The sequence below is a fragment of the Podarcis cretensis genome (genome assembly GCF_951804945.1).
Source record: "Podarcis cretensis genome assembly, chromosome: 12".
Classification (NCBI taxonomy): domain Eukaryota; kingdom Metazoa; phylum Chordata; class Lepidosauria; order Squamata; family Lacertidae; genus Podarcis; species Podarcis cretensis.
In genome coordinates, this window is record NC_137181.1 from 25,258,172 (window position 1) to 25,285,864 (window position 27,693).

Genomic DNA, 27,693 nt, shown 5'->3' on the forward strand with positions numbered 1-27,693 from the left:
TCCCTCCCTCTTTTTTGCTGTATATCTGTGTGGTGGTAGTGCTGCTTTTGCAACCATTATTATTATTATTATTATTATTATTATTATTATTATTATTATTACAGTATTATTATTATTATTATTATTATTATTATTATTATTTATCCACCCTTCACCCTAATGTCTCAGGATGGGTTGCAACATTGAAACACAGTGCTAAAAACAGCCTAAAACAACTTACAACCGCAAAAATACGTGGGTCCTAGAATATACATCTCAAATGACAACCCGGGCAGCTGTTCTAAAACAGGTGTTACATGAGAGCTAAAGGAAACCCCGGTCAGGAATCTGCTGCTAACTTTTGAACCAACAGAAGTTTCCAAGTCATCTTCAGGGACGGCCCGTTATAGAGGGCCTTGCACTGATCCAACCTGGAAGCTACTTAGATCAAGCTACCCCCAGATAATGTGTCCCAACCCAGCAGTTTAAAACCAAAGCTTTATAAGAAGGTCCCTATAAAAAGGTTTCCAACAGGGGCCAGGCAGATGTTTCTAGGCCGCTTATAAGCAGTACATGAAGGCAGTATTCTTATTTAACCCCCACCCCCAGTTGTCAACAAGTAACCGGCATATAGCCATACTGCCCCATTCTATGGTTCCCAGCAACCAGTATTCAGAAGCATACTGCCTTCCTGGTCCATTGAGGCAGAGCATAACCCCCATTGTGAACTTGTCTGATCCCTTTTTAAATCCAGCCAGTTTGATGGTCACCACTGCCTCCTGTGTAGGGACGCAGGTGGCGCTGTGGGTTAAAGCCTCAGCGCCTAGGGCTTGCCGATCGAAAGGTCGGCGGTTCGAATCCCTGCGGCGGGGTGCGCTCCTGCTGCTCGGTCCCAGCGCCTGCCAACCTAGCAGTTCGAAAGCACCTCCGGGTGCAAGTAGATAAATAGGGACCGCTTACCAGCGGGAAGGTAAACGGCGTTTCCGTGTGCGGCTCTGGCTCGCCAGAGCAGCGATGTCACGCTGGCCACGTGACCCGGAAGTGTCTCCGGACAGCGCTGGCCCCTGGCCTCTTAAGTGAGATGGGCGCACAACCCCAGAGTCTGTCAAGACTGGCCCGTACGGGCAGGGGTACCTTTACCTTTACCTTACTGCCTCCTGTATGAGCGCAAATGCATAGGGTTGGACAGTTATTTCCTCCTTGTGGAAAGGCACGCTGCAGATGAGAGAAATATTCCACTAGCTTGTCTGTACATAGAAATGTACAGTTCCATCCATGGAAAATCCACAGAAGTGGGAGGCTGTGGATTCGTAGCTTTGCTAAATTATATTTGTATTTTCCCCCATCAAAAGAAGCCATTTCATATCATTTCAATTACTGGAAATGTTTATTTGATGAGGCGCAATTTGACTGACGGCCTCATACACTCATTTGCAAATCTAAGAAACCCCCACGGAATTTGCTATTAGCCGTGTTGATATGAAATAATTGCTGAATATTCTGAAGTGCAAATGTTAGTTTCTCTGCTGCTGGTTAAGCAAGAATTGCATGGGAGCAATTGCTTGGAACAGCCACATTGGAAAGATTAAAAATAATAATGAGAAAGTTGGTTTGTGGGACAGGAGGCGAGGGAATAACTCCTCCCCGCCCCGCCCCCCCCCCGATTTTCTGTGCAGAAAGCTCTCAAAAAGGTGAGCGCATGCTCCAGATACTATATCCTCTGATGTGTATTTTTTGTTATTCTCCCCTTCCCACCAAGAAGTTTGGGGCTATACGCATGCCCTCCCATGACAATCCTGAAATATAGGGTAGGACTGAGACTGGCCCAACAGGAGAACAATGTGTCGCACAGCGGTAAATTAATCAAAGCAGAGTCTTCTTCATAAACAGAATAAAACTTTACTGAAGAAAATAAACTTCTTCATAAACAGCATAGTCAAAGAGCATACACAGAATGCTCATAATAGCTAGCTGACTCTTCAGAGGCACAGATCTTAGTTACTGATTAATTGCAGTCCTGGAGTCGCTCTGCCTGCAACAACACAACATACTGCCTGAGACACACACACACACACTCTACATGACAAACTGAGCACAGACTCTGAAGGCTGGTTACATTTATAGGGAACCCAAGATGAGTCACAAGTCACAGTGACACAGCATTTTACTGCTAACAGTTAGGCTTGAAAGATTTGTGTAGGCCACTGCCTAGGCCTTGCCTGCTTCTGCTCTCAATAACCTTTGTCTCATGATGAGGCATCTAATCATAAGCCTGCATTTTTATCAAGCTTATATTTTGATCAGGGCCTGTATCTTAAAATGAGCTTAAAGATCTTCAAATGTTTCATGCCAGGCAGAAGAGCAGCTGCCTAAGAACCTTGGCAAAATGTTTTTCCTCCTAGACAAGGGGGCCCCCTGATTTATAGCAGAAAACAATTCTCAAAGTCGTAAAAAGGGAATTACAGGCTGACAGCCAAGGTTACACTGACCCTACATATTACAGAAGATAAAAAAGCAGAGAAAAACATAATTAAGAGTGGGTAAATAGTAAAATAAAACCATGTGCCTCCCATTAAACTTGAGCCATATTTTCCTAAGGTTCAAAGGTCAAGAGCAATGGAAAAGCATCTAGCTGGCAGAAAGGAAGAGAGTATTTTGGGAAGTCTTTTTCTAAAGTTGTTTCTTTCTTAAACTGAGATCCTTTTAAGATTTCTTTTCCTTTTAAAAGGTTATTTATGTTATGTATTAAATATATTGGCTTAAATGTAATTATGCAAAGGAATTAGAAGCTAAGAAATGTTAAATCCTTATGCTAGATTCTTATTTCATATAGTTGGAAGAGATCACAGGGGCCATCAGCCACCAGCCTAGCCCCCCCCTTGCCAAGCAGGAAACATCATTAGAGCATTTGTCAGGCTTTTGTTTAGAGACCTCCAAAGGAAGGAGATCTTTCAATGATGATCCTTGACATCTGTTTAAGATAAAAATTTAAGATTAACCATCTGTTTTGGAGGGCAATAGGGCGAGGTGAGCTGGTAATTAAGGTTCCTTGTTGAGACACATGTAAGATATATTACTACTTATTTGTCATTTATAGATAGAAGAATATATAGCTTTTCGATTCCCATAAAAGGACAGAAGGAAATGGGTGTATCTTTTGTGATTGGTTCTAGCAAACAGCCAATAGGAATTTCAACGAGGCTGATTGGACAGAGGCAGCCACAGGAGGAGCAAGGGGGCTGGATTAAGGAAATATAAGTGCTGGCCAGAATGGCAGGAGGCCAGGCCAGAGCTTGGTAACCATATACCACTGTGCCTCATATTTATTTGTCTGACAAATAAATTATTATTTTAAATTCTCTATTGCTGTGTTGAATATTTCATTCCAGCTAAGCGTTAACCACAAGCAGGGTGCTACAATGACACAATGGACCCACGTGTTTACTTCCTCACATCCTCCCCAAATCACTGTGACTGGAGTGCATTGGGGGCATAATTCACATGATTAAAAATTAGACCTGCCAGTCAAAAGTCCCCCTCCCCCCTCAAGCTCTGAACATTTCCCCAGTAATCTTGGTTTCATCGCCTCACTATTTGGGGTACACCCACAACCAATAAACACACCTGTACTAATTTCTACACCACACTGTCTCTAATTCAGAGAGGGCTTTCCTATCAACCAGGAAAACACAAAGTGTTCTATGGCAAGAAAAAGGTTGCCGTGTGAACCACTTGCCGCTCACCCCCACCCCCACCCCCCGCTTCATATTTTCACTTTCCTACCCTGAGGGTAGATGGGCAACTTTTTTTTGCTGCTGTGGGCTGCCTTCCCCGGGGAGGGGGGATGTCAGGGAGCAGGAACAGGTTCAGAGCCAAAGGTGGAATAGGGTAACCCCGCTCTCACTGCCATTCCTTTCTCTCTCTCTCTCTACTTCTTCTTTCTGTCAGCATCGTCCTGAGCCAGTGTCACCAACTGGACTCATGCACTTCAACCCCGACTGGGCTAGGCGAGCTGGGTAGCACTTCCAGAGACCACCAGGTCAAAGTGCTGTGGACTCACAGCTTAAAGTTGTGAGCACCGGATTCACTTCCACAATACAGTCGTCGCACTGCAGAGTATAGCAGAGTCTGGCAGTGTATACACGACTCGGAGAAGAGCTCTGTAGAATATCTTCTTTTATTCTATAACTACAACTATAATACAAAACTATATACAGAGCTAAATAGGTCTAAGCATAAATGAATGCTGCACTGAGTGTCTGCAGCTGCTCTTAGCAGCAACCTTATCTCTACACACGATCTCTAACACTCAGTCTCTCTCTCTCTCCGACACACTGACTGACTGACTGACTGACTGATTGACTGACTGACTGACTGACTTGGTGCTGGAGCTGAGTAAGTAGAAAGCAGAACACTGCTCCTCCTCTCTGGAGAATCAGCAGACTCGTCAGGAGATTCTTGGATATGGGAGGGGTGAAATCTCCTCACTTTCTCCCACCCCACAACATACATCCCCATTTGTCCCTACTATATTTCCTCCTGATGGGCACAAACGAAAGAAGCTGCATGCTCAAAGAGTGAAAAATCATTAACGATGGAGCTTTATGTTGTGCAGTAGTGCAAGAGGGCCCCTCCGGATGGCAATAATGCAGTAAAACTTGAGAAGCATCGCAGAACAACAAATAAAGTGGAAATATGGGTGGGTGGTCCAGTATTGCATCAACGACATGTTTGCATGGCAGCTGCACATATTGACACCGGCAAAAACACAGCACATGAAGGCACTAGCTGAACCTGCATTCTTTCTCCTGTGCATAATAGCACCCCCACACACCCTAGCCTGAGTGGGGGATATGCTGCAGAATTAAGGGGGAGCTGAGACCCTGCATGGAGTAACAATTCAGTGTTTCTTCCTCCATGTTCAAGCCAAACTTCTTTGCACAGTGCCACCCCGTGGCTCTTTTGATTGCAATCACCACATCTCCTTTCCTCCGGAGAAAGAAAATGAAAAGCATACAGGAAGATGAGTTAAAAACATGACAGGACTAATACAGAGTCACTGTCAGGATTGTTGGCAATTTCTATTTTCTGATTGTCCTTGCATATGTAGGCTGTGGAAGTCAGGCTGGAACTAGGATGAAAAACGGAGTGGAATCTAATTTCTCTTCCTTCAATAGCTTTGTCTGGCTGATGCCTCTCCTCAGCGGTCTTGACTTATCAGCCACCTAGTGGCCTTTGTGCTTATTTACACTTATTTAAAACTTTTCATGCTCTTTCCCTCAATGTGAGCTCAAGGCTGCCTGCAAGGCAAAAATTCAAACAACTCCCCCCCCCCCTTTAAAAAGAGTCAATAAAGCTAACTGTCCAATGTATAATAACGGTTAAACAATCCAAGAGCAAAGTGAGGCAAAAGCAATGACGCATCAACAAATAATAAAGAAAAGCCCAAGGAAATAAAAGAGTTTCCACCTGGTTTTTAAATAATAAATCAGCCACCCCAACCTGGTGGCCTGCAGACATATTTGGATTACAGCTACTGTCATCCCTGGCCATTGGCCATGCTGATGGGCATTGCAGTCCAAAACACCTGAGGGCACCAGGTTGGGAAAGCCTGTGAAGTAGGCATTTCTGAAGTGGGCTACAAAACAGGAGGCTCAGATCAGGGTTCAAGGTGTTGTTCCATTCTTACCTGGATTTGCTCTCTTCTTGCTCCTGAAAACGATAGACCTAGAATCACATCTAGTTCTTTCTTCGGATGGACTTAAAACCTGTTTGTCCTCTGCTTTCTTGAGGGGTCCCTGCTGGTGTACCTAGGTGCTGGTCAACTGACAATGCAGAGTGCTACTAGGTGCTTGCGAGATCATTCACATCATTGTCAGCTTTGTCACATTTCTTTTCTCCAGCAATGTGTGTGCATGTGATTTGGCTTTGCAGACACTCCTGTTTGCTCTCCAACCACTGCTTTGGGAAGTGGTGTGCACATGACATCCGCCACAGTTCACATCTATCCTGTTGTTTGTGCGGCAGTCACAGGTGGCAGCCTGGGAGGGCAGCAGGAATTAGCACAACCAACACACCTTTGCAGGATGAAACAGGCCACAACCTTATTGGGCTTTATGCAACAATGGGCTTGCAATTGTATTAGTGCAAGGAATTTGACTCAGTTACAATCTGTTCTTGCTGCCAAAATGCTAATGCCACTTGGTTAGAAAGTCACTGGAGCTGGCCTGTGATTCTCCTGAGCAAGGGCCATGATGTAAATCATGGAGGGAAAGGCAAAAAAAAAAAAAAAAAAAAAAAAAAGCCCTTTGGAGGGTTGAATTCCTTTTCAACCCTGACAATCAATGACCCAAGAGTTCAGTGAAGCTCAAGCGTTGGGGGTGGGCTGGCTTTTAATCTCGGGTATATTCCCCCCGCCCGCCCCCCGCTGTGAGTGTTTTGGTACTGCCTTTCAGTGTTTTCATTGTGTTTTTTATTAGTTATTACAAACCACCCCAGAAATGTTGACTTGAAGGGCAGGATGGATATATATATATATATTTAGTATGTGTGTCTAAAGACAGGATGACTATTGGGGAGGGCTGATAAAATACAGTCAGCACTAGGAATTCTGAAAGCCAGGCTTGAAACAGAGGCCATGTTCACAGGGAGTGAATAAATACCATCCTAAATGTTAATATAATTTGCATGTTGACACCATATGAGCATTGGTCTTCAAATGCCATATTTTCCTCGCCTACCCCTTTCATATCATATCAATTTATACAAATGAAATATTAATGTGTGGCATTAATGTTAATGCTGCTCAATCAGAAATAATGGCTTTGAAGATAAGAAAAGGTTGCCCGATAAGAGATGCTTAGTAAAAAAGTAATTGGAGGCTTCTATCTTTTATATAGTCACTTAGGTGGGATATTTTCAACAACGGGAAAATAGAAAAAGATGGGAGTGTGTTCTCCCAGCTACATTCAATCTAGTCTAGCTTGTTTGTTTAAAATGAATGGGTGTCACTAAGAAAAACAGGGATATAGACATAATTTCAGTGCAGCTTCATTTTCATTGTAAGCACATCTGGAATCTTTTTTTAAAGGGCATAGTAAAAACAAAATGGATTTATAATGCTAAATGCCTATAGTAATGGTTATAATAACTAAGCAGCAAGACCCAACAACCTTTTGTTCTCACACTGTTCTAAATAACAGTTCTTAAAGGAAAAAAATTTGAAAGGCATTGCATCAACTGCCCACCTGTTCTCAAGCTATCATTAAGAGCTTTCGCTCCATAATAAACAGAAAGAGGGGTATTTATAATTTTTAAAGGCCTGCTCACCCATGCTCTCGAAGGCTGGGGTAAGCCACATGATCACCCAACAAATGATTATATTAATTTACTCTGCTAACATTACCAGAGGCTTGACTTGCGTGAGACGAACTAGCAATTGGCTGTGTGGTCCCTACAGGGCCAAAGTCTGCTGGGAGGGAACAAGGGCCTAAGCCTTGTTCTCTGCCAGTCATGCTGGCACCACAAGCCCATCAGGGAAATAATTTGTGCTATGCAGACAAAGCAGATGTGAGCAAAACAAGTGCTCAGCTGCAAGAGCAAATGAATGGAAGCTAAACCAGCCATGAATACTGGCACGCAACACACACACACACAGAGGTCAATGTGGTATAATGGCAGGAGTGTTGGGACTATGAGCTGGGAGACCAGGGTTCAAACCCCCAATCAGCCATGAAGCTCCATGTATGGCCTGGGACCAGTCCTACCTCACAGGGTTGTTGATATTTTTTAATTCATGAAGTTTATATACCTCTTGGTGGTAGGAAAAAACCTCAAAGCAGTTGTGAGGAGAAAAGGAGGCAGGGAGAACCATATGCATCACCTCGAGCTGCTCCTAAAATAAACCCATTCACGTGTCCCTGTTAAATTAGTACATAAAGTGGCATGAATGGTTGCCTGCAAGTTTGCTCAATTTGAAACTGCACATAACAAGATATACAGGAAGCCTGGCACTACGTATATGTACATATGTGCTCTGTTTACTCCAGTCAATGAGACAAATGGTGATTTGTGGCACTCTCACGTTCCTGAGTCAAATTGTGCTGTTTACTAGACATGGGAAGGCAGGTCAGGGAGCTGCAATGAGATAAAGAGCCTTACTGGTTTTCACCCCATACCAATGAGGGCTAAATGAGTGCACCTGAGCAACAACAAAAGCAGTCTATTTTAAAAAAGACTAGAGAATAATATGCATCCCATACCCACACTGTGGAACAGGCACCATTCAATAGATGGTTTGTAACATCAAGCACATTCCATGCATGTTACCATTGCAGCTAGTGATGTCAAAATTGGTGAGGCCATAAACTTCTGCCCCAAGCACTGGCTTATAATCAAATTGACCAATGCCTCTTCCCTTCCCCAAAAGTTCACCAGAAACAGTGGCAATGGCAAGACCTATTTGCCTTCACAGGCTCTGGAATGACATGGCATTATTTTAGGCACCTGTGGGGAAAAAAGTAGCTTGCAGGACACCCAAAATCTGATAGATAATAAATGTTTCTTGGGCCACTGCTGTTGCATATCTAACGCAAGGGGTGCAAAACTCTCGTAGCTACCTTTCTTAGGCATCTCCAAAGGCACTGCTGCCAGGTAGGGTTGGGGGCAAGAGAAGATGCTCAGATCAGCTTATGGGAAGCACAATAGGGTCTGGTTTTTTTTAATGACTTCAGGTGAGTGCAAAAAAAGAACTTCACAGCTTTGGGGAAGGAATACCTTACTATCAGTTCAGCCCAGTATAAAAGCTGATCTGAAGGGAGTGTGTGTCTTGGTCACTAGGGGCAACTAGTGAGGGGGGGGGCACGGTCCACTTGCAGAGCAGATGGTTTGCATGCAAAAGGCTGCAGAGGTTGGTTCAATCCTATGTCTCTCCTTGTAGTGCTAAGACAGACAAGCTGTCTCAAATGCTAGAGAGTCACTGCCAGTCTGTGTAGAGTAGGGGTGGGGAGCCTGCGACTCTCCAAATGTTTCCAGGGCTGATGAGAGTTGAAAAACATCAGCAATGTCACAAGTTTTCCATCAATACCAGCCTAAATTGACCAGTGGTCTGATGTGGTATGAAGAAGCTTCCTATGAGAGACACCTTTTTCCTATATTAAAACAAATATCACAATGAGGGTGCTGGAAAAGGAATAGTCATGTATTTATACTCCAAGGAAAATATATTTATCCCCTCAATAGTGTATAATTACTGTGTAAGAGCTAATATTGACAGACATCAAGTTTCAAAGAGCAGGTGTAGATGTGTGCGTGCGTGTTTTCCATTAAAAAAAAATCCTGGAAGCATTTCTTGCTGCTACAATGAAAGTAGATCTACGATTGTTGCTAAAAACTTGCTGCAAATTAAGAAGACATGAGAAAGCAATTTCCCAAATGTTTATTGAAGCAGTGAGAGGTTGCTCATCATACTGTGCTGAAAAAGCAGTTTTATTCAATTCAGAAACTTAAAAAAAACAACAGTATTGCAGCACAAGATAGTGCTATCTGAACTAGACTCCCTTTTTTTAAAGCTCTTCTAACCCATCAAGAGAGTCAGTTTTGCATGATCTAAGACCTATATCTTCTAGCATAACCACCTTGCGCTCTTGGAAAAAACTGCAGAAAGGCACTTGAAAAGCTGTTTCTCTTTTTTTAGTTTTGCTGGTAAGGGTTCATTTCGGCACAAGGAAGATGTGCTGTTCTCTTCTTCACTCCAGTTCATCATGGTGAGAAGTTTCATTGATAACCTATTAAGACAAGTATCGTAAAGCATTAGAAGGGTATTTAATTGTCAATTGATCTCAGCTCCTAAAGCTTTCACAGGGAAGCTTAACTGCTGCTTGAAATATTTTCCACTTGAAGCTAGTGACTAGGAATCTTGCACAAACACCACTATCTGGCTTGCCACATGGTCCACAGATTGTATAGGCAGCAAAGGGAAGGTGCAACTCAACAGGCTGGTGCAACACTGCGCCCACCTCCCCTCGTCCTCCCCTCTGATACCTCAAAGCATATGGAGGGACACCAGAAAGTCTTCCCAGCTTCCCACCACCTGCTCAAGATATCTACTTGGGAGCCAAGGGGGTGTGTGGAGGGGGGAGTTTAAAAGCAAGGCAACTCAGCAATTTAGAGACAGCTGGCCTTCTGTCACCACATGCTTAAACCTGCCCAAGACATCCAACAAACGCAGAGCAGTCCTTGGAATTGCTATACCACACAGCATTTGAAGCACAGCATTCAATGGAAAAATTATTCACATTGTGGAGGTTTTGAACAGAGACAGCAGCCTGACTTAAGGGCTCAGAAACCAGGGCTAGATAGGCTTGTTGATGACTTTTGGATGGAATTCTAGGCTTAACCTGGAATCCTTGTAGAACTGAGTCCCATTCATGCAAGTTTTCATGCCCCGTCACCAGTATCTATCCCTCCCACCGTTCCAATGAAACAACAGCAAACGCAGGATCTAGATCCTTCACAAATTTGGAGGTAGACACTCGACTTTCATTAAGCATCCTGGGCATAAAAGGTTGACTATTTCAACGGTCTTTGTGTGTGCACGCACACAGCCAGTCCAGAAGAGAGGAAAGGTTACCCCCATAATATATTCCAATATGCTAAAGTAGTATGTTCCACACCCCTAGAAGATACGTTTAACAGCATAAATGTAAATATGTATGTACATATATATAACCCCACATCTGTAATTGTAGCACTCACTTGTCCATCTCTAGTTTCAACAGTCTTGATAAGAAGTGTTCTCTTGGAGTGGGTGTCTATTGGGATAGACTCAAGGTTTGTTTCTGTAGATAAGAATAGCACAGTTAGAACTCTGTAGAGAATTCTCACTCATGTTATAAAGATACCACAGCAATGCTGATCTTGGAGCTTGGGTAATATTGCTATGCAAAACCAATGTGATATCAGGCCTTTTGAAAGCTCTCCGTTTAGGTTACCAACAAAACAATGTTTGAAAAAGCAAACAGCAAAGTCAGCCCTATGTCAGGATCATCCACACCCACCCACTGGCAAAAGGCAGGACCACCCAGACCCAGAGAAGGACACTTCAACAATTCTAGTCCCAGATTACACATCTGATGCAAGGTGGGCATTGCAACAAGGACTCAAGAGTGCATCAAGGGAAGTCCAGACCCTTTACATACATCAGATGCCAAAACCAAGACCTTCTATTGCCAAGTTAAACTCAATCTTAGTACTATTTATATAAAAATTATTAATACACCAAGGACGTCCAGCTACCAGATATAGATGGCAGTTGCTTACCTCTCAGGTTCAGGGAAGCAAAAGTCGGAATGGGCATTGTGATTCTGAAAAAAGAAAACAGAAGTCATATTTAGATGCAGCGGCTGAGACTGTTTTCAGATATGCCTGCTGAGGGTCCACCGGATGAATCTAGTACCTGCTCTCTTCTCCCTCCAGCAGTTTCCTGTAAGTGGCAATCTCAATATCAAGAGCCATCTTTACATTCAGCAGCTCTTGGTACTCGCGCAGATGGCGAGCCATTTCTTCCTTCATGTTTTGGATCTCATCCTGGAGTCGGGCAATGTTGTCTTGGTAGTTAGCAGCTTCAAGATTAAAGTTCTCCTCCATCTCACGCATCTGGCGTTCCAGGGATTCGTTCTGGAGAGATTTTACAAAAAGCATACACTGAGGCTTCAAGCGATAGCATTCAGTTCATGGGTAAAATGGTGAAATCAATAGGTTGTATCCAAGCAAGTGGACCCGAGTTAATAACGTCTATTAATTTCAATGAGTTTATACTCCAGTAGGATTAAAGCGGAACAAAACCCAATGGCTCAATTCATCCCTGGCCATTAAGCAATGCTGCCCAGGGCTGATTCAAGTTTACATATGTAAAAACGTATTTTTTAATCCAGAAACATCTGGAAGACCACATGTCTGCCAGCCCTGGTGTAGACAATCCTGAGTGAGATACAACTGTCTGCCTCAGTGTTAAGGCAGATTTATATGTTCCCAAGTGTAAACAAGGAAGATAGAAGCCTCCTTCACTTGCTACAAGAATGTGCAGAATGGACTCAGAGTTGTAAGATTAGATTCATTTTACCAGTGCAGAACATTTTGTAAAGACAACAGCTCAGCAGCAGATCACATGCATAACGAGGCTGTACATTCAATCCCTAGAATCTCCAATTGAAAGAATTTTTAGGGTAGCCTGAGATCTTGGCCCTAGTTTTATCACCAGCTTGAGATCAGAGACAGAGGTGAACCACAGGCTTATTTTCATGTCAGGAAGCCCAGCCAGATGTGCAGGGTATAAATAATAAATTGTTGTTGTTAGGGCATATGCCAACTTTATTGTTTGAAAGGTCTCTTTTCCAAACATGTAATATTTAAGTTGCGCTATTCCGAAAGAATGGCTGAGAAATGCAGACCTAAACCTACTTTTCTTCTTAAAAAACCACCACCACCTGCCAAAGCCTTCCCCTCCAAGCATCATCTTTCACTTACAGTTCCTTTAAGTGCATCCACTTCACAGGTGAGACTCTGAATTTGCCTGCGGTACTCATTCGCTTCTTGTTTGGCCTGGCGCAGGGCATCATTGTTCCGGGAGGCTGCTTCAGACAGATCTGCAAACTAACAACCACACCAAGGTTAACTAGATGAACTTTTTCAAGAGCCCACCTTTTAGCTAAGACACATATTAAGGACTGGGAGAATTAAACTCCAAAAGGGCATGATTGAGGAGCAGACCTCAGCTGATTCGCACCTTACAGGACAAGTCAATTTGGGTGGGCTAGGCCTCTGCGTCATGAAGACTTGCATGCTATAACCCTGTCTTTTTTAACGGGCTCGTTTCACAATTGCAACGTGACCTCCCAATATATGTGTCTGTGAGACATTTGTTTACCATGCAGAGAAGTCCCTACAGAATTCCAACTGCTTTTAACAACAGAACCAAACCCATCTGCAGCTTGCCAGATGCTCCTTAGCAACAGGACACAATACTTTTTTTAAAAAACAAACCAGAATGTTACTGGCCTGCAACTATCCCTTCAAGACACATCAAGGTACAAAGAGACACACAATCCTGTCACAGGATTCTAGTTTTATGGGGAATTCCATATTTTTCCCTGTAGACTAGGGGTTTTTTAACCAAAAAATTAGGTTTAAAATTGGGGCTCTTCTTATACACGGGTAGAGCTCAGGGGTGTTTTCTTAATTTGGAGTCCCCCAGAATAGGGGGCATCTTATACACAGAAAAAATACGGTATATTCTTAGAAACACTGAACTTTCAATGCTGCACCTACATTTTCTCAACTTTTACATGTTATTAAGAGCCACTTATCAAGGAACACCAGGAACCACCCTTATTTTAAAATATAAATTAATTTAAAATATAAATTAAGAAAATTCATATAACACTTATTTAACAGAAAATCTCTAAGAGGCTAAACCCAAGCAACATTTTTTTAACCAAAATATAAATAAAATCAGTGATTCTAACACAGATATAATGTGTGTGTTTTCATGGTCCACCCTATTCCTGCAATTGTATTCTGTCTTAACTGATTTTAATTCTGAATTTTGAATTGTTGTAACCCACCCTGGGACCTGCTGGTTAAGGGTAGGCAACAAATAAGAATTATAAGAAGAATTCTAATGATAAGAAGCTAAAACAGCATCCCTGGGCAGACTTGCCAAGTTCATGTGTTCACCCAGTTCAGTTCCGGCACGGTTTCTGAAGTTGTGTGTTGTGTTACTTGGAGACTATAAGTTGTTTCTTAACTGTTTCTGGTATTCTCTTTGGGGCACTGGAGGTTGGGAAGAGAAGAGTGTACACCTTATGTAGCCTGAGCTGAATGTAGCTTGTAAGTGTCCCTCTCTTAAAACGAGAGTGAAATGCTCTCATTACTAATTATGATTTATTTTTAATGGATTGCTTTTAATGGTCTCATTTTATTAAATAAGTAAGCCACCTCTCAGAATCCTTTTTGTGACAGAAAGCGTGGGACATAAATCTTCTAACATACACACAAGTTTTATTTTATTTTTAAAAGAAATCTGCAGTATACCGCCATTTTGAGGCAGTGCTTTCTGTAGTATCAAGGCCTACAGTAGATCCCTAATAGTTCCATGACCCTCACGTTCAGACAACTAAGATGAGCACTCTGCATCCGAATGACAAAATATAGAACTGCTGAACTAAAGTCTATTTTATTTTATCCTATAATTGAAATATAGTATATAGGGGGCGGTGATAGTCAGGCAATTTGCTTACTTTGGATTTGTACCACTCTTCAGCTTCCTGGAGGTTCTTAGCAGCAACACTTTCGTACTGTTGACGCACATCGCGCAGGGCAGCAGTGAGATCAGGTTTGGCAACATCCACATCGATCTGGATATGTTGTTCCTGGATCTGGGCCTGAAGCTCACGGATTTCCTTCAAGGGAAAAAAAAAGATGACATTCCATACATTGAACATTTTTACCAATGCAATTCATTTCCCCCCTAAGGAATCACATTGAAAAGCTGGTGGGAGTTCAAAAATTACCTCATCATGGAGCTTCTTTAAGAAGATAATCTCTTCTTGCAGAGATTCAACTTTGCGTTCAAGATCCAGGCGGTTCAAGGAGGCATTGTCAACATCCTGAGGGAGGAACAGCAGGGGGAAAGGGTGTCAGAAACATTCATAAGCTAACTGGGAGAATGTTGTAATATGGGGCAAAAATGTCTGCAATGAACAAACTACTGTCTAAATAAGGAGCGGCTTGATTTCACTTCCTTCCTTCAGCAATTGAGGTGGAGGTTTGACATTTCTCCATGGAAAATTGTCTACAGCACAGAATCTGACCAAAGCTCTCCACAGCTATATTTTTTCTGCATACAATTTTCCATTTTGAGAAAGTCATTGTTTCGTAACATTAATTAATGATCAACGAAGTCTAGTCAAATCTGAAACTGCAATCACTTTTTCTAGGGAGCTATCTTCAGAAAGGCTGCACAGCTTTCAGTCAAAAGAGGGGGGAGTATAAATCTTATTGGCACCTTCAATTGTTTTATTAATTAAAAAAAATACTATTGTCATGTCATGTCTTGATCATTCCATTATCAGTAATTTCCAATAAAATGTTTGATTATAATATTTTAAGTACAGCAAGTGCACTTTATTGAATTCCCTAACTCTAATTCAGTATTTCAGTTCAACTATTTTTGGCTACTGAAAAAAACTTTAAAGTTAGTATGACATACTTTTAGTTTGGCGTATGAATACCAGTTTGAAACATGCAGAATCAGATCAATATGGAGTAGCAGAAATTTTCCAGTATTTTTTCTGGAAAGCCAGCATCACTGTATCTAGGTGATGTCAACTTAGACTAAACATATTTGACCACCAGAAAAAAAAAAGTTTAGTTTAGATAGAAGTTGTATGCAGTCCAAGATAAAATGAATGGTGTGGCAAGTTTTTGTGTGGTTAAAGTAACCTATTTACACACTAAATTCATTGCAACAGGATCAAAGGCATACAAGTACTTTAGGAACTTTAGGATATTATGTCAGATAAGTTATTTGAAATATTAATGCACCTGAAACAAGCTACTAATGAATGCCCATAAACTTTATCATTCCATTCCATTCCATTTAGGACAGCAGGTTTGTTACACAAAAGAGATAGTTGGTGTCATTTAAGACTCCAGGCAAAGGATTAGTTGGAGAAGGATGGCAAAATACAGTAGGGCTCAGCCACAACAGAAAAGCAGATAATGTTTTGTTGTGTGTACTTGGCAGTAAGCAAAAGAGATTAGAGCTCATCTCAGAATCTACTTTTGTTTTCTCTGCAACTGTGCAAAGCTGCCAGTTATTTCACACAGGAACTGAGCAATGCCATTTCAGAAGTCAGATTTCATGCCTGAAAGCTCACTGCTTATCCCAGACAAGTGTGAGCCCATGGCAAGAATTCATATTCTCCTCTCAAGGCACCTGTTGCAAGTATAGCTGAAAATGAACACGCTCGGTCCATTGAAAGCTAATGCAGATTGCTCCAGATGCACCAGGCTAGTGTTTGTGGCCCACTCTCCCCTCAAAACTTTGAAAAACAACACCTTTAGGCAAAGAGTGAAAGACTACCATTGCCGGAAGATGTTTCTGGAGTGTTGTAAGTGGTCAAGCAAACTGTTATTTATTTTACTGTTAAAAGGGGGAGATGTTCTTGTGCGATTTTCAGTCTCAGGTGCTAAAGCAGGAGTAGTCAATGTGCTCCCTTCCAGATGTTGCTGTACTCCCAGCTCCCACCAGCCCAATTGTCAGTGCAGTACCATCTGGAGAGTACCACATTGGCTACCCCCATGCTAAAGTAACTTCGCAGGACAGGGGTATTGCAGATTTTTATCTGAGAGTCTAGGAAAGCAACACAAGCTCAGGCAGCAAAAGTATTAGCCCAGTTGTGGCTAGCACTAAAAAAAAAAAAAATCCACATGCAAGTGTAACCAGAGTGCACTCTTGCAACTTGATTTGAGATGACAGTCTGGGCTTGAAGTATTGGGGAAGGAGTTCCTTTGAATCCAATAAGCAACAGGTGCTGGCTCTCAGTGGAACACAATTATGGAGAAAGCAAAGAACTATGAAGGAAACTTAGAGGGCATGTTCATGTAGACTGCAGAGAAGGGCCAGAGAAGGGCCAGCTTTAGCTCTGGTGTTGCACCTTCAACAACCACATGGTTCACTCTGCCTGTAGAAGAACGCATGTGCAGCTGCAAGCCTGGCACACTGCATGGAGCTCCTTGCACACTGGGCTTTTTTCTACATGTGGAGCATGCCATTGTTGGGGGAGGTGACACAATTTGGGGTGAGGGAAAGGTAAAAGCAGAGTCCCGCTCTATGTAACTCTGCTTTACTTACTCAAGTTAACATGTGCAAAAGGCTAAGAACTCAACTGTATATATATACATATAGAGATGCATTATGTTGAAACAGGTCACTAGCCAATAGATGCTGGTTAGGAACAAAGCGTTGCTGAGTAATGGAGAGTTGAGGTTTTATGCCTAAAGACAATGGCTGGGGTGGGGAGTCCCTGGATGCTTCAGAGGTTGCAAGATCACGACTCCCATCATTGCCTGAACACTGGCTATGCTGGCTAGGGCTGATGGGAGTTGAGGAATCCTACAACAGCTGGAGAGGCCATTGGTTCCTCACCCATTTTAGAGGAATGCCCTGAGACATTTATGGAATATTAGAGCTTTGCCCCCCACCCTCCAGCTTCAGGGATTTAGCATTTTCCTTCCCCATGTTTCAGCCTAGGGGAACGAAGCTTATCCTTCCTAAGCTCTTTCCAGCAGGACACCCTCATCTCTTTCAAGTCTCACTTTACAGACTTCAAAGACAGTTTGCTGAACACACCCATTGTGAGATGCTATTTCATTCTGAGCAAAATTATGGGGAGGGAAGCTTGACACCACACACACACACACACTTCACAGCCTTAAACCCCTATATTTGGGAGGTCACAATCAAATTTGGGATCCATAGTAAATTAAACTTGTAAAGGTATCTGGCAACTTCACTGCTGCAAAGAGTTGTGGCAGTTAGGCTATTTGGATGTGTGTGCTGGTTCTTCCATGGCCTCCATCTGTCAATCATGCACAGTAAAATGAGGAAGCAATTCTTACAGGCAGACCAGCCTGAGTATGTGAAGCTCTTATATCAAGTCAAGCTAGCCCAGTGAACTCCAGCAGAGTTGTTTTAGGCCTGCTGCCAAAGAGCTTATCAATTGACAGGACCCTTCTGTCTAGGACAAGCTATGACCCAAGTCAAATGCCCCCTAAATGCGTGAGCAAAGTATATTTCATTCTACCTCTCTACAACACTGGTTTCTCTCTTCCTTCCCACAAGGTGTCCTAAGCATACTGGGAGATAGCTAGGAAGGTGGAAGTGGGGAATCAGCCTAGGGGCTTCCAAAAGCGAATGCCTAGCCTAATGTTAAGGATTTTAATGATTTCACCACCCTAAGTACCGTATTTTTTGCTCTATAAGACTCACTTTTTCCCTCCTAAAAAGTAAGGGGAAATGTGTGTGCGTCTTATGGAGTGAATGCAGGCTGCGCAGCTATCACAGAAGCCAGAACAGCAAGAGGGATTGCTGCTTTCACTGCGCAGCAATCCGTCTTGCTGTTCTAGCTTCTGAGATTCAGAATATTTTTTTCTTGTTTTCCTCCTCCAAACTAGGTGCGTCTTGTGGTCTGCTGCGTCTTATAGAGCGAAAAATGTGGTAGTTTTGTTCCAAGATCCTGCTTTTTCTCTTTCAAATGCCTAAGCTATACAGTGGTATTGTACCACATGTATCATCTCGCCAGCAAAATGCATGCAGCTTCCTACATGGTGTTTTACCAGATTGTATCCAAAGGTTCACTTCATTACATCATCTGTGCATGACCATCTCTTATCATATTCTTCCATGTGCTCAAGAATGCTAGAACATCGCCAGTGTGCTTTAGGTTTACAGTATGGCAGAGATAAAAGTAAAAACAGAATAAGCTCCTAAATGTTGCATCTGTATTATGGGTCTGGGCTAAATAATCCTCAATCAACATTGCACACACATGAGGAAAGAGGACACAACACCATTGTGCATTGTTCCCTTTATTTATAGCTCCCCCAGTCACGTGGCTCGTGTAGGATAGATCAAGAGCCCCAGCAAAGCAAGGGAAATGAGTCAGGAAGATTCAGTATTTGGTAATTTTTTTCTGCCTGAGTGGAAGTCTTGAAGAATACCCACAAGACAGATGTGGTCGTAGCAATATGCTATGTTATCCCATAAGTCACCCTTCTTGGATTCCCCACACTCAGCGGAAGACAACCATGCAAATGGAACTATCAGGCCAAGCACAAAGGAGCTCTGAGCTACTGCAGTACTAGACATATCCAAAGAGACTACCAAGACTCAGTTTAGGGTTACTCTGGGGGCTCACACCAGTAACTGTAGAAGACAACTCTGCAAGCCACATGTCTCATTCATGCTTGTGCACCCAGCTATCTCAAATTTCACCTTCCTCTTCTTTTACTTGAAAGTCTCAAACCAAATGCGCTATCCTACTTCAACTCTAAAGTAATTCCCACAGGATTCAATGGGCTTACTACAAGGTTGCGTATAGGAGTATGGGCTAAAGATGTTTCTTCCACAAACTGAGAATCTGGCTCAAAAAAGGGGGGGGGGATATAGTCAGCAAAGCTGCAAACATTTTTATTTTAAGTTAATTGAAAAATGCAACTTATTTCATGAATTTTGCCCAAACTCAGACTCTCACTGTCTTATGGAGATGGCTTTACTTAAAAGGATCCGTTTCCATCTCACATTCTTATTTGAAATTGAGGTTTGAAAATTAGTTATTGTATTTAAAATTAGCACACAGAGAACTTAAGGCAGAAAAGCTTCATTTTTCAAAGCAAAATGGCTAAGGTTTGAAAGGCTCCAAATGTTATTTACTTCAAATGTCCAGTGAACCAGTCTAGTGGGACAGGAAGGAATGTCTGAAGCATTAATTATTATGCAGTCCTAAATTAACATCCTTGTTGATTTTAGGTCGGTCTTCATGTCAGCAATATAATTAGTGGACAATCTTGTTCAATAATCAGTTAGAGACTGGACCAGCTGAAGTGGCCAATGCTTTAAATTATGGGTTTCTAAATATGCTTGCATCATTACACATCCAGCAAGAATGCAGCCTGCCATAAGCACCCCAGAACACAAAGGCTCCTATTATTTCAATCTGCTGCCACCACAGTCGCTGTTAATGCCTGCATCGGCATTCCATAGTGAATCCCATAGAAACCATTAATACCTTTCAGCCAAGCGAACAGATGGCTCCTTTTCACCCTTACCAATCTGAAAAACCGATTCCACAGAGCTTCTCTGGGTAACAGGCTAGACGTTGATAAAACAGAAACAATTCTTGGCCCCTGCAAGAGCGCTATGTGCTTGTAAGTGCCTCTGCTAAATCCAAGCACAGCTCAAAAAGCTGGACACAGCTGGTGTTAACATAGTGCCTGAAAAGCATGACCAGCAAGTTTTGTTATAAAGTTTCTCCGCCACAAACTTACTACTTGGCCTTTGGCAATATGCTATCCTTTCATCTTCAGCATCTGAATGCAACAATGCTGTTATATGACAATGTGTCTAGATCAAGGTTAGCCAATATTGGTTCCATCTAGATGTTGTCAGACTACAACTCCCATCAGTCCCAGCCAACATGGCCAATGGTTGGGGGAAATTGGTTTAGGTCAACATCATCATGGTGGCTACCCCAGTATAGATCTTCATAGCTACTAGTCATCATGGCTAGATGAAAACTCCAGGAACAGAGGCTGTGTGCATCAGACTATAAGTTGCTGGGGAGCAACCAAGGTAGCCAGCTTCCCAGAGGAAAGCCACTGTGCAAAAGCAGAAAGCTGGTCTAGATTGACCTTTGGGTTTGATTGAGCTGGGCTCTTATGATCTTAACATTTCAATACTGCTCAAAAATGCAGAAATACTGTTTCGTACGAGTCAAAACACAATGGAAGTGCAAGAACTACTAAGGCAAATTAGGGGGAAAATGAATTTGTACCGAAGAACCAGAACACTCCCATTATCCATTTTCAACCACCAGGTGGCTTTCTGTTCCGCTTCTTACTTGTAAGCGTTTAAGCACTAGAATTTAACAAACACTTAAAAACTTTCACAGGGTGGGGGGGGGGGATGTATGAAATTACAAACCTGTCTGAAAGATTGCAGGTTGTTCTCAGCTTCTTCCCTCTGAAGCATCTCATCTTGAAGTCTGGAAAAATTAAATGACCCATTCAAAGAAATGAAAAAAGCTGACCAAGTGAAGTTCAGATTTGATGGACAGTCAGCCACACCCATGAGGGAAAGAGAAGCAAAAGGGGGGAGAGTGTGGGAGGGGGAGGTCTTCCACACAAAAGCACCCCATGCCTCCATTTGTGTGGCTCCGTTTTCATTACAGTGTGACCAGACTTGGAGCAGAACTCTTGCAGAAGCAGCAGCGTTAAATCCAACAATAAACATAAGACCAGCAAAAAAAGGGGGAGGGGGGGAAGGCTACCCCACATTAAACTAGCTCAGTGGGAGGGAGAGCTGACCTACAATTGTGGATTGTTTGCCTAACACATTTTGTTAAAACTGGAGGTTTGCAGCAGCTCCCCAAACCATAAATTCAAACTTAGCCCTGATCTAGACCTTATAATTCTAATACCAACGTGGAAAATTACCAGGCACTTGCAACCATGCAACTTTGGAAAGTACCAGCATAAACTGATTCAACAATGAGTAGAGTAACAGTGCAATCCAATCTATGTAACTTTACACAGAAGTAAGTCTGTGAGGAATTGCAGGCTTGCACCGCAATCCTCTACAAGTTTACTCAGAAGAAATTCCCACCCAGTGCAATGGGCCTTGCTTCTAGCAAAAAATGCAAATTGAAGCCAAAGTAAAGTCTATTGAACTGGGTGGGGCTAGCAGCCCAATTCTATGCGCACTTACATGGGAGTAAACTACACCTCTCAATGTTCATTTGCAAGTAATTCCCCTTTAATGGAATCGCCCTCCTAGAGCATCAGAGTAAAACAAGAATGGAACTTCATCCCTTGTTCTTTGTGCTGCAGAGTGTGAATAACGGGACCCACCACACTGCAGATTCTTAGGACAAAGGCGCTTGCCCAGCTGCCTCTTCAGTGCCTCCAGCCAGCGCAGGCTCAGCTGTGGAAAAGTTTTCTGAACTTTTTCACATGACGAGTCCTTCATGCGATTCACAAAGTGAATGTGATCATTCTGAACCAGCCCACGTGACTGAATTCACAAGCTTTCTGAATCAAAGGAATGAATGAACGCTCAGACTTTTATATTTGCTTAGCGCTGGTGCGACAACTTCATTCCTAAGGGGAGAGGGATGGATGGAGACAAGCAGAACGAGGGCTGTAACCTGAATGGGGAAGTGTTAACCATCCAATCAATCAATCAATCAATCAGTCAGTCAATCTCCTGGCTGCATTCGCACAAATTTGCAGGCATTTTGAAACGAGACGCACATTTCCTTTGTTTGCAAAGGATGCGCGCGCGCCATCACAGACGGAACCACTACTAGGAGAGCAGGAAGTCTGGCAGGGCAAGCCGCTACTCAAACCCCAAGTCCCATTGGGGCCAATGTAGTTTACTCAACCAGCCCAGCCCCAGATGGCCCGGACCCCCCCCCCGCCCCGTCCAGTGGACCCGCGCCTTACTTTTCCCGCAGGCGCATGATGTCTTCGGCCAAGTTGTCGCGGTCCACCTCCACGCGGGCCTTGTCATTGGTGAGCTGGTCCACCTGCCGGCGCAGCTCGCGCATCTCCTCCTCGTAGAGGTCGCCCAGGCGGGACGTGCCTTTGCCCTTCAGCTGCTCGAGCTCGGCCAGCAGGATCTTGTTCTGCTGCTCGAGGAAGCGCACCTTGTCGATGTAGTTGGCGAAGCGGTCGTTGAGCTCCTGCAGCTCGGCTTTCTCGTTGGTGCGGTTGGCCTTGAACTCCGTGTTGATGGCGTCGGCCAGAGAGAAGTCCACGCCGCCATCGACGCCCAGCATCCGCATCGGCGGCAGGCTGCTCCGCAGGCGCACGGCCTTGGAGGCGTAGAGCCCGCCGCCGCCGGGCGCCGACGACACCAGGCGGACGCTGCTGGGCCGGGCGCTGCCCAGCGAGTAGCGGCTCGACGACGTCACGTAGCGGCTGCTGCTCGAAGAGCTGGGCCGCCCGCCCGCCCCGCCGAACATGCGGCGGTAGGAACTCCGGCTGCTGCTGGTGGTACTCATGGTTGTAATCCCAGAAGAGGAAGGTGGGCAATCCCGGGGAGAGAGCGCGAGAGAGCAGCGCCGTCGAGCAGCGGGAGGAAGAGGCGCGGGAGAGCGGCCGAGCGGGATCCGCGCGCCTCTTATACGCCAGTCACGCCCTCCCGCCCCGTCCAACAAAAGCCAAGCCCCGCCCCGCGCGGCGGCCAACCGCTGCCCGACGGGGTCCCCCGGGACGGGCGGGGCGGGGCTGGTCCCCCACAATCCCAGCAAGAAAAGCAGAAGCAAAGGCTCTTCCTGCTCAAGGGGAGGGAGGGGATGATTAATAGGGGAGAAAAGCCACGACCGGGGGGGGGGGAGGAGGAGGGAGGCGGTGCCCACCCCCTGGCCTTGCAAACTCCTGATTTGTGGCTGCGCAGGAGGGAAGGGGGGGGGGAGAGAGAAAGGATGGAAAGGACGGGGGCGGAGAACGCCGGGGGGGGGGGGAACGACGACACCGCAACAAGGCGGGTGGAGAAGTTGGAGGGATCTCAACGAGAAACAGATGTGGGGAGGTTGAAGGCGAGACGTGGAGATCGGAGCCTGTGGAAAGTGGAAGGAACTGGCTGCAGGCTGAATACCGTGGGGGCGGGATGGGCAGGACAACCAAGCCAATGGGGGGACCGTCGCGTCCCCTTTTCCTCGCGCAGAGTTTTTGAGAAGCGAGGAAAACGAATGCGAGGGAGGGAGATGCTGGGCTGGGTGGCGAAGGAGTTCCCCTTTGCTCTGGGGAGTCCCGCGTGTCGAGGCGCCTCCAGCCCGAGGAGAAGGAACCTCTTTGCCTCGCGAGCAAAAGCGAGCCGGGTTTCCTCGGGACAGGCGCTTGCAGAGACACAAGAGGCTGCGCGCGTCATTATCAATCCCTTCCACATGGCACCAGCCGGGGCCCTGTCTGAGGCGCCGGGGCCGTTATTTAGCTGGTTTCTCTCTCTCTCTTTTCCTTAAAAAAAAAAAGCAAAAACAAAAAAACTTTCGCAGCAGTTGGGCTGCATTTTCTGGTCAATGCTTCTCCTGCACGATCGGAGACGCATCCGAAAAGGACGTTTAAGTTTGCAACTTCGCTTTAAAGCTATGCGGCAGACTCGGCACCCGCGCAGCCTATTTTCCCTGGAGCAAACTCCGCTGAACTCGGTGGGACTTGCTTCTGAGTAACAGCTGCTAATGGCAAAAATCGGTGCGGGGAAGGTGTGCCCCCCCCCCAGATGATGATGGGTGCCTATCTAGTCCAGCCAGTGGGATGAGGATGGGAGTGGGCGTGAGCTTTGAACCCTGCAGGAAAGACTACCTTTCCCCTCACCCCCCAGCCAGCCTAGCCGATGGGAGTTCTTCACAAGCAACATCTAGGGAGCCACAGATGTTTTTTTCCTGAAAACGTACATCTTTTTGACGTGGATTCTGCTGCAACTGGTTATCCTTTGCTGAAGCAGCATAAGTCATAACAGCCCTGTGCTTGTTTTACTCAGAAGTAAACCCCAGGGGACTTAATGAAACATAAGAAAATATCTGATGGATCTTTCCAAAGGTCCACATAGGGCAGTGTCCTGTTTTATGTAGCAGCAAACCAGTTGCATTTAAGAAGCCTGAAGAAGGGCAAGCACAGCAATAGCTCTCTCCTGCTTCTCCTCCCATCAGTTGACATACTGTATCTGAACCTAACTATTCTGCATGACCCTTTTCACGCAGAGGGTCGGTCACATTCCCATCTGGGAAATCTTTCGAGAGCTGCATGCAGTGGTGAGTGGAGCCAGAGGCAAAAATGGCAGGAGCCTTTGTTCTGTCAGCTTCATGCTCTCTTATCCGCCATCCAAGCAAGCATTATCAGAGTTCAAGGGCACCTTCTAGCCAGGCAAAAACACTCGGTGGGGATTGTGATGCAGGGCTAGTGAAGCATGTGGTTTGGAGAGACAGTCTAGAGAGACTGGCGGGGGTGGGGAATGCCCAACATTAGGTCCCTGGGCCTGAGATGTGCCACTTCTGTGCATAGTCGCCAAGGAATTTGCCCAGTTTGGCCTTCATCTCTACAGCCAAGGGGCGTTTCAGCGCAGTAAGCAGTGAAGAGGTGTATTGACATGCCACATCCTTGGCTGAAGGACAGCAACACAAACTTGGCCCTTGAGATTATAATAACCGTACATAGCTAGCCAGTGGGAAACAAAAGCCCAGTGTCTCATGCAGAATTCTTTACTGATAATTTATGCAGTTGACAAAAGTGGTTCCCTGCCCCATGTGCTCCTCTATATTTGTTAAATCTTTAAAGCACCCTGATACGGCTCCTGTTTTCTTTGCAAACTACAATTTAAACTTTTAGAAATAAAATGAAAAGGCAGATGAAAAATATTAAACTTATTACACATGTCGTTATTGCTCTTATAATCCATGCTCCTTCGAGGGAGCTCAGGATGGTGCAGTGTTTCTCAAACTTGAGTCTCCAGCTGTTGTTGGACTACAGCTCCTATCATCCCTGACCACTGTTGCTGCTAGCTAGGGATGATGGGAGTTGTAGTCCAGCAACAGCTGGAGACCCAAGTTTGAGAAACACTGGTAGGGGTTTATTTTTTTCTTGTGAGGAAGGAAAGGGGTGGGGACCTTCTAGCCCAGGAGCCTAATCAGGCCTGTTAGACTTCAGGCTATTTTGCTTAAGCCGCACCCACCTGCCCTACACCTGAAGTCATATACAACACCAAATGAGCAGGCCTTATTAGGCCCAGAGGATCCCCATTACTGGTCTATTCTGATGACCTCAGTCAAATTCCAGCTGCTTGCAAACATTTGGCACATGAGCTGGTCATCTGCATGCTGCTGCCATGTGTCACATTCAGCTTGAATCAGCTGTGGTCAGGCCACTACAAATGTAGCTTGTGACTGTCTCTAAAAGGATGAATGCTGAAATTGCTGCTCATGGGAGCTATTGCAAAATGTCAATCCCAGTAATGACCATGGGATACAGTAGATATTGAGTCAGAGCAGGGAGAAGTGCACAGAAAGAACTTGCTTAGAATGCATTGCTAATTCCAGTTCAAATTCATAGCATTTGTGAAATTTCAGCTTATGAATAGCTGAAGGTAAACAACGTATTACATTATCGAGACAGATTAACCTTATTCCTGTGTGTGGACAAAACAACAGCAATTGCAGCAGTGGAGACAACCTTCACATTCCTGCCCTACTGTTCCATAACTCTTATGAAGACCAAGATACAAGCTGACCATGAACATGTTGAAATCCCAACGGTGTTATGAAATTTTCAACACCGAAGCAGCTTTTGACAGGAAGGAAGTGCTCAACCCATTCTCTGCCTGCTATAATTCATCGTCTTTTCTAAGTGACTCTTCCTATGCTACACTCCCCCACAGGAATCCAGGAGAATCCTGTGGCAATCAGGAAGCACATGCCCCAATCACATTACACAGTGCACAGCCAGAAGTAGGGAACTGGATCTGGGCAATGGATCAGCTGATTGACAGCACCAGTGAGCTTTACTTGCAAAGGTACAATGGGAGCAATCCCATTGTACAAAGGTACAATCAGCGAGCTTTACTTGCAAAGGTACAATTGCACTTTAAGAATGCAATTCTTTCTTTAGAGGTGTGCCCTTACCTGCCCCACACCTGATATGACACCAGGTGGGCATGATTTGAGGGAAATTCCCTTCGGTCCAAATTGCCACCTATGATGGGCCTAATTAGAGCTGTTGGCTGAAGTATCCCCACCCCTGGTTGTACACTATCTCACACCCTGTACAGAAGTTCACCAATCCAGTAGAGCCCATGTTAGGCAAAAGATTCCTGCATTGCAGTGGGTTATGGTCCCTTCCAATTTTTAGTGTTCCTTTGGTTTATACCTCAGCAAAATAAGTGTGAAGGGAAAATAGCCCGAAGCACTCAGGACATGTACCCTCTTCAAAAGAAAAGGGCTGCAAAACAAGCTCTTTAGGAGGCAAGTTTTAATAGGCATCGTGGAAGATTTTTATTATGGGGTGAGGAGGCCATTTGTATTATTACATGCAGTAATTAATTTCTAGCTAACAGTTTGCTCTAATTCTCTGCTTGTCTTTAATACTGACCTGGCTCCCACTTGAAAGCTACCTATGCCTTGGCTTTGACAGAAGCTACTTGAGAGATAGCGGAGGCAGCTCATAACCTTATAAGGCCAAATAACCATTTTCATTATGGCTTAATAACTTTTGGGGCTTGTGACACATTTAGCAAACCCCCAGAGTCCATGCACTACCCAATTCATTACCTAATTGCTTCCACTGATACTGAATGTTGATCCGTAAGCAATGCTGATGCAAAGGGTGACTGTTTCACAGTGCACAGCCTTCACTCACTCTGTTCCCCAAACCTAGCCAACTTGTTCCCGAACCATTTCTCAGACAAACTTGAGCAATGTTGCTATATGCATTCATGGTGTTCCTATAGGGGCGGCTAGGGCTTTTGGGAGCCATGATCCAAAGCAGCTGGAACAGGGAACCTTTGGGCCACCTGATGCTGCTGAACTACAACTCCCATCACCCCTAGTCTTTGGCCATGATTGTTTGGAGTTGTCATTCAACAACATCCAGAGGGCCAAACATGCCCTACACCTAATCTAAAGGGTTGGCAAAGGCTGGCTTAAGCCTTGCAATTTCACATCCTACTGGTAATTCGATAGATCAGGAGTGAGGAACCTCTAGCCCAGGGGTCAGCAAACTTTTTCAGCAGGGGGCCGGTCCACTGTCCCTCAGACCCTGTGGGGGACTGGACTATATTTTGAAAGAAAAAAAAAGAATTTATATGCCCCACAAATAACCCAGAGATGCATTTTAAATAAAAGCACACATTCTACTCATGTAAAAACACGCTGATTCCCGGAC

At 44.5% G+C, this 27,693-nt stretch overlaps 1 protein-coding gene across 1 annotated transcript; it reads right to left on the bottom strand.

The window, feature by feature from the left end:
- Positions 1 to 9,399: 9,399 nt before the first annotated feature.
- VIM (vimentin) lies at positions 9,400 to 22,916 on the bottom strand. The gene is made up of 9 exons (XM_079948358.1): positions 22,264 to 22,916; positions 20,744 to 20,804; positions 14,550 to 14,645; positions 14,277 to 14,438; positions 12,505 to 12,630; positions 11,435 to 11,655; positions 11,299 to 11,342; positions 10,735 to 10,817; positions 9,400 to 9,764 (listed from the first exon to the last, which is right to left on the bottom strand). The coding sequence occupies exons 1-9, from the start codon at positions 22,821 to 22,823 to the stop codon at positions 9,726 to 9,728; spliced, it is 1,392 nt and encodes a 463-aa protein (XP_079804484.1). The 5' UTR covers positions 22,824 to 22,916; the 3' UTR covers positions 9,400 to 9,725.
- Positions 22,917 to 27,693: the final 4,777 nt, after the last annotated feature.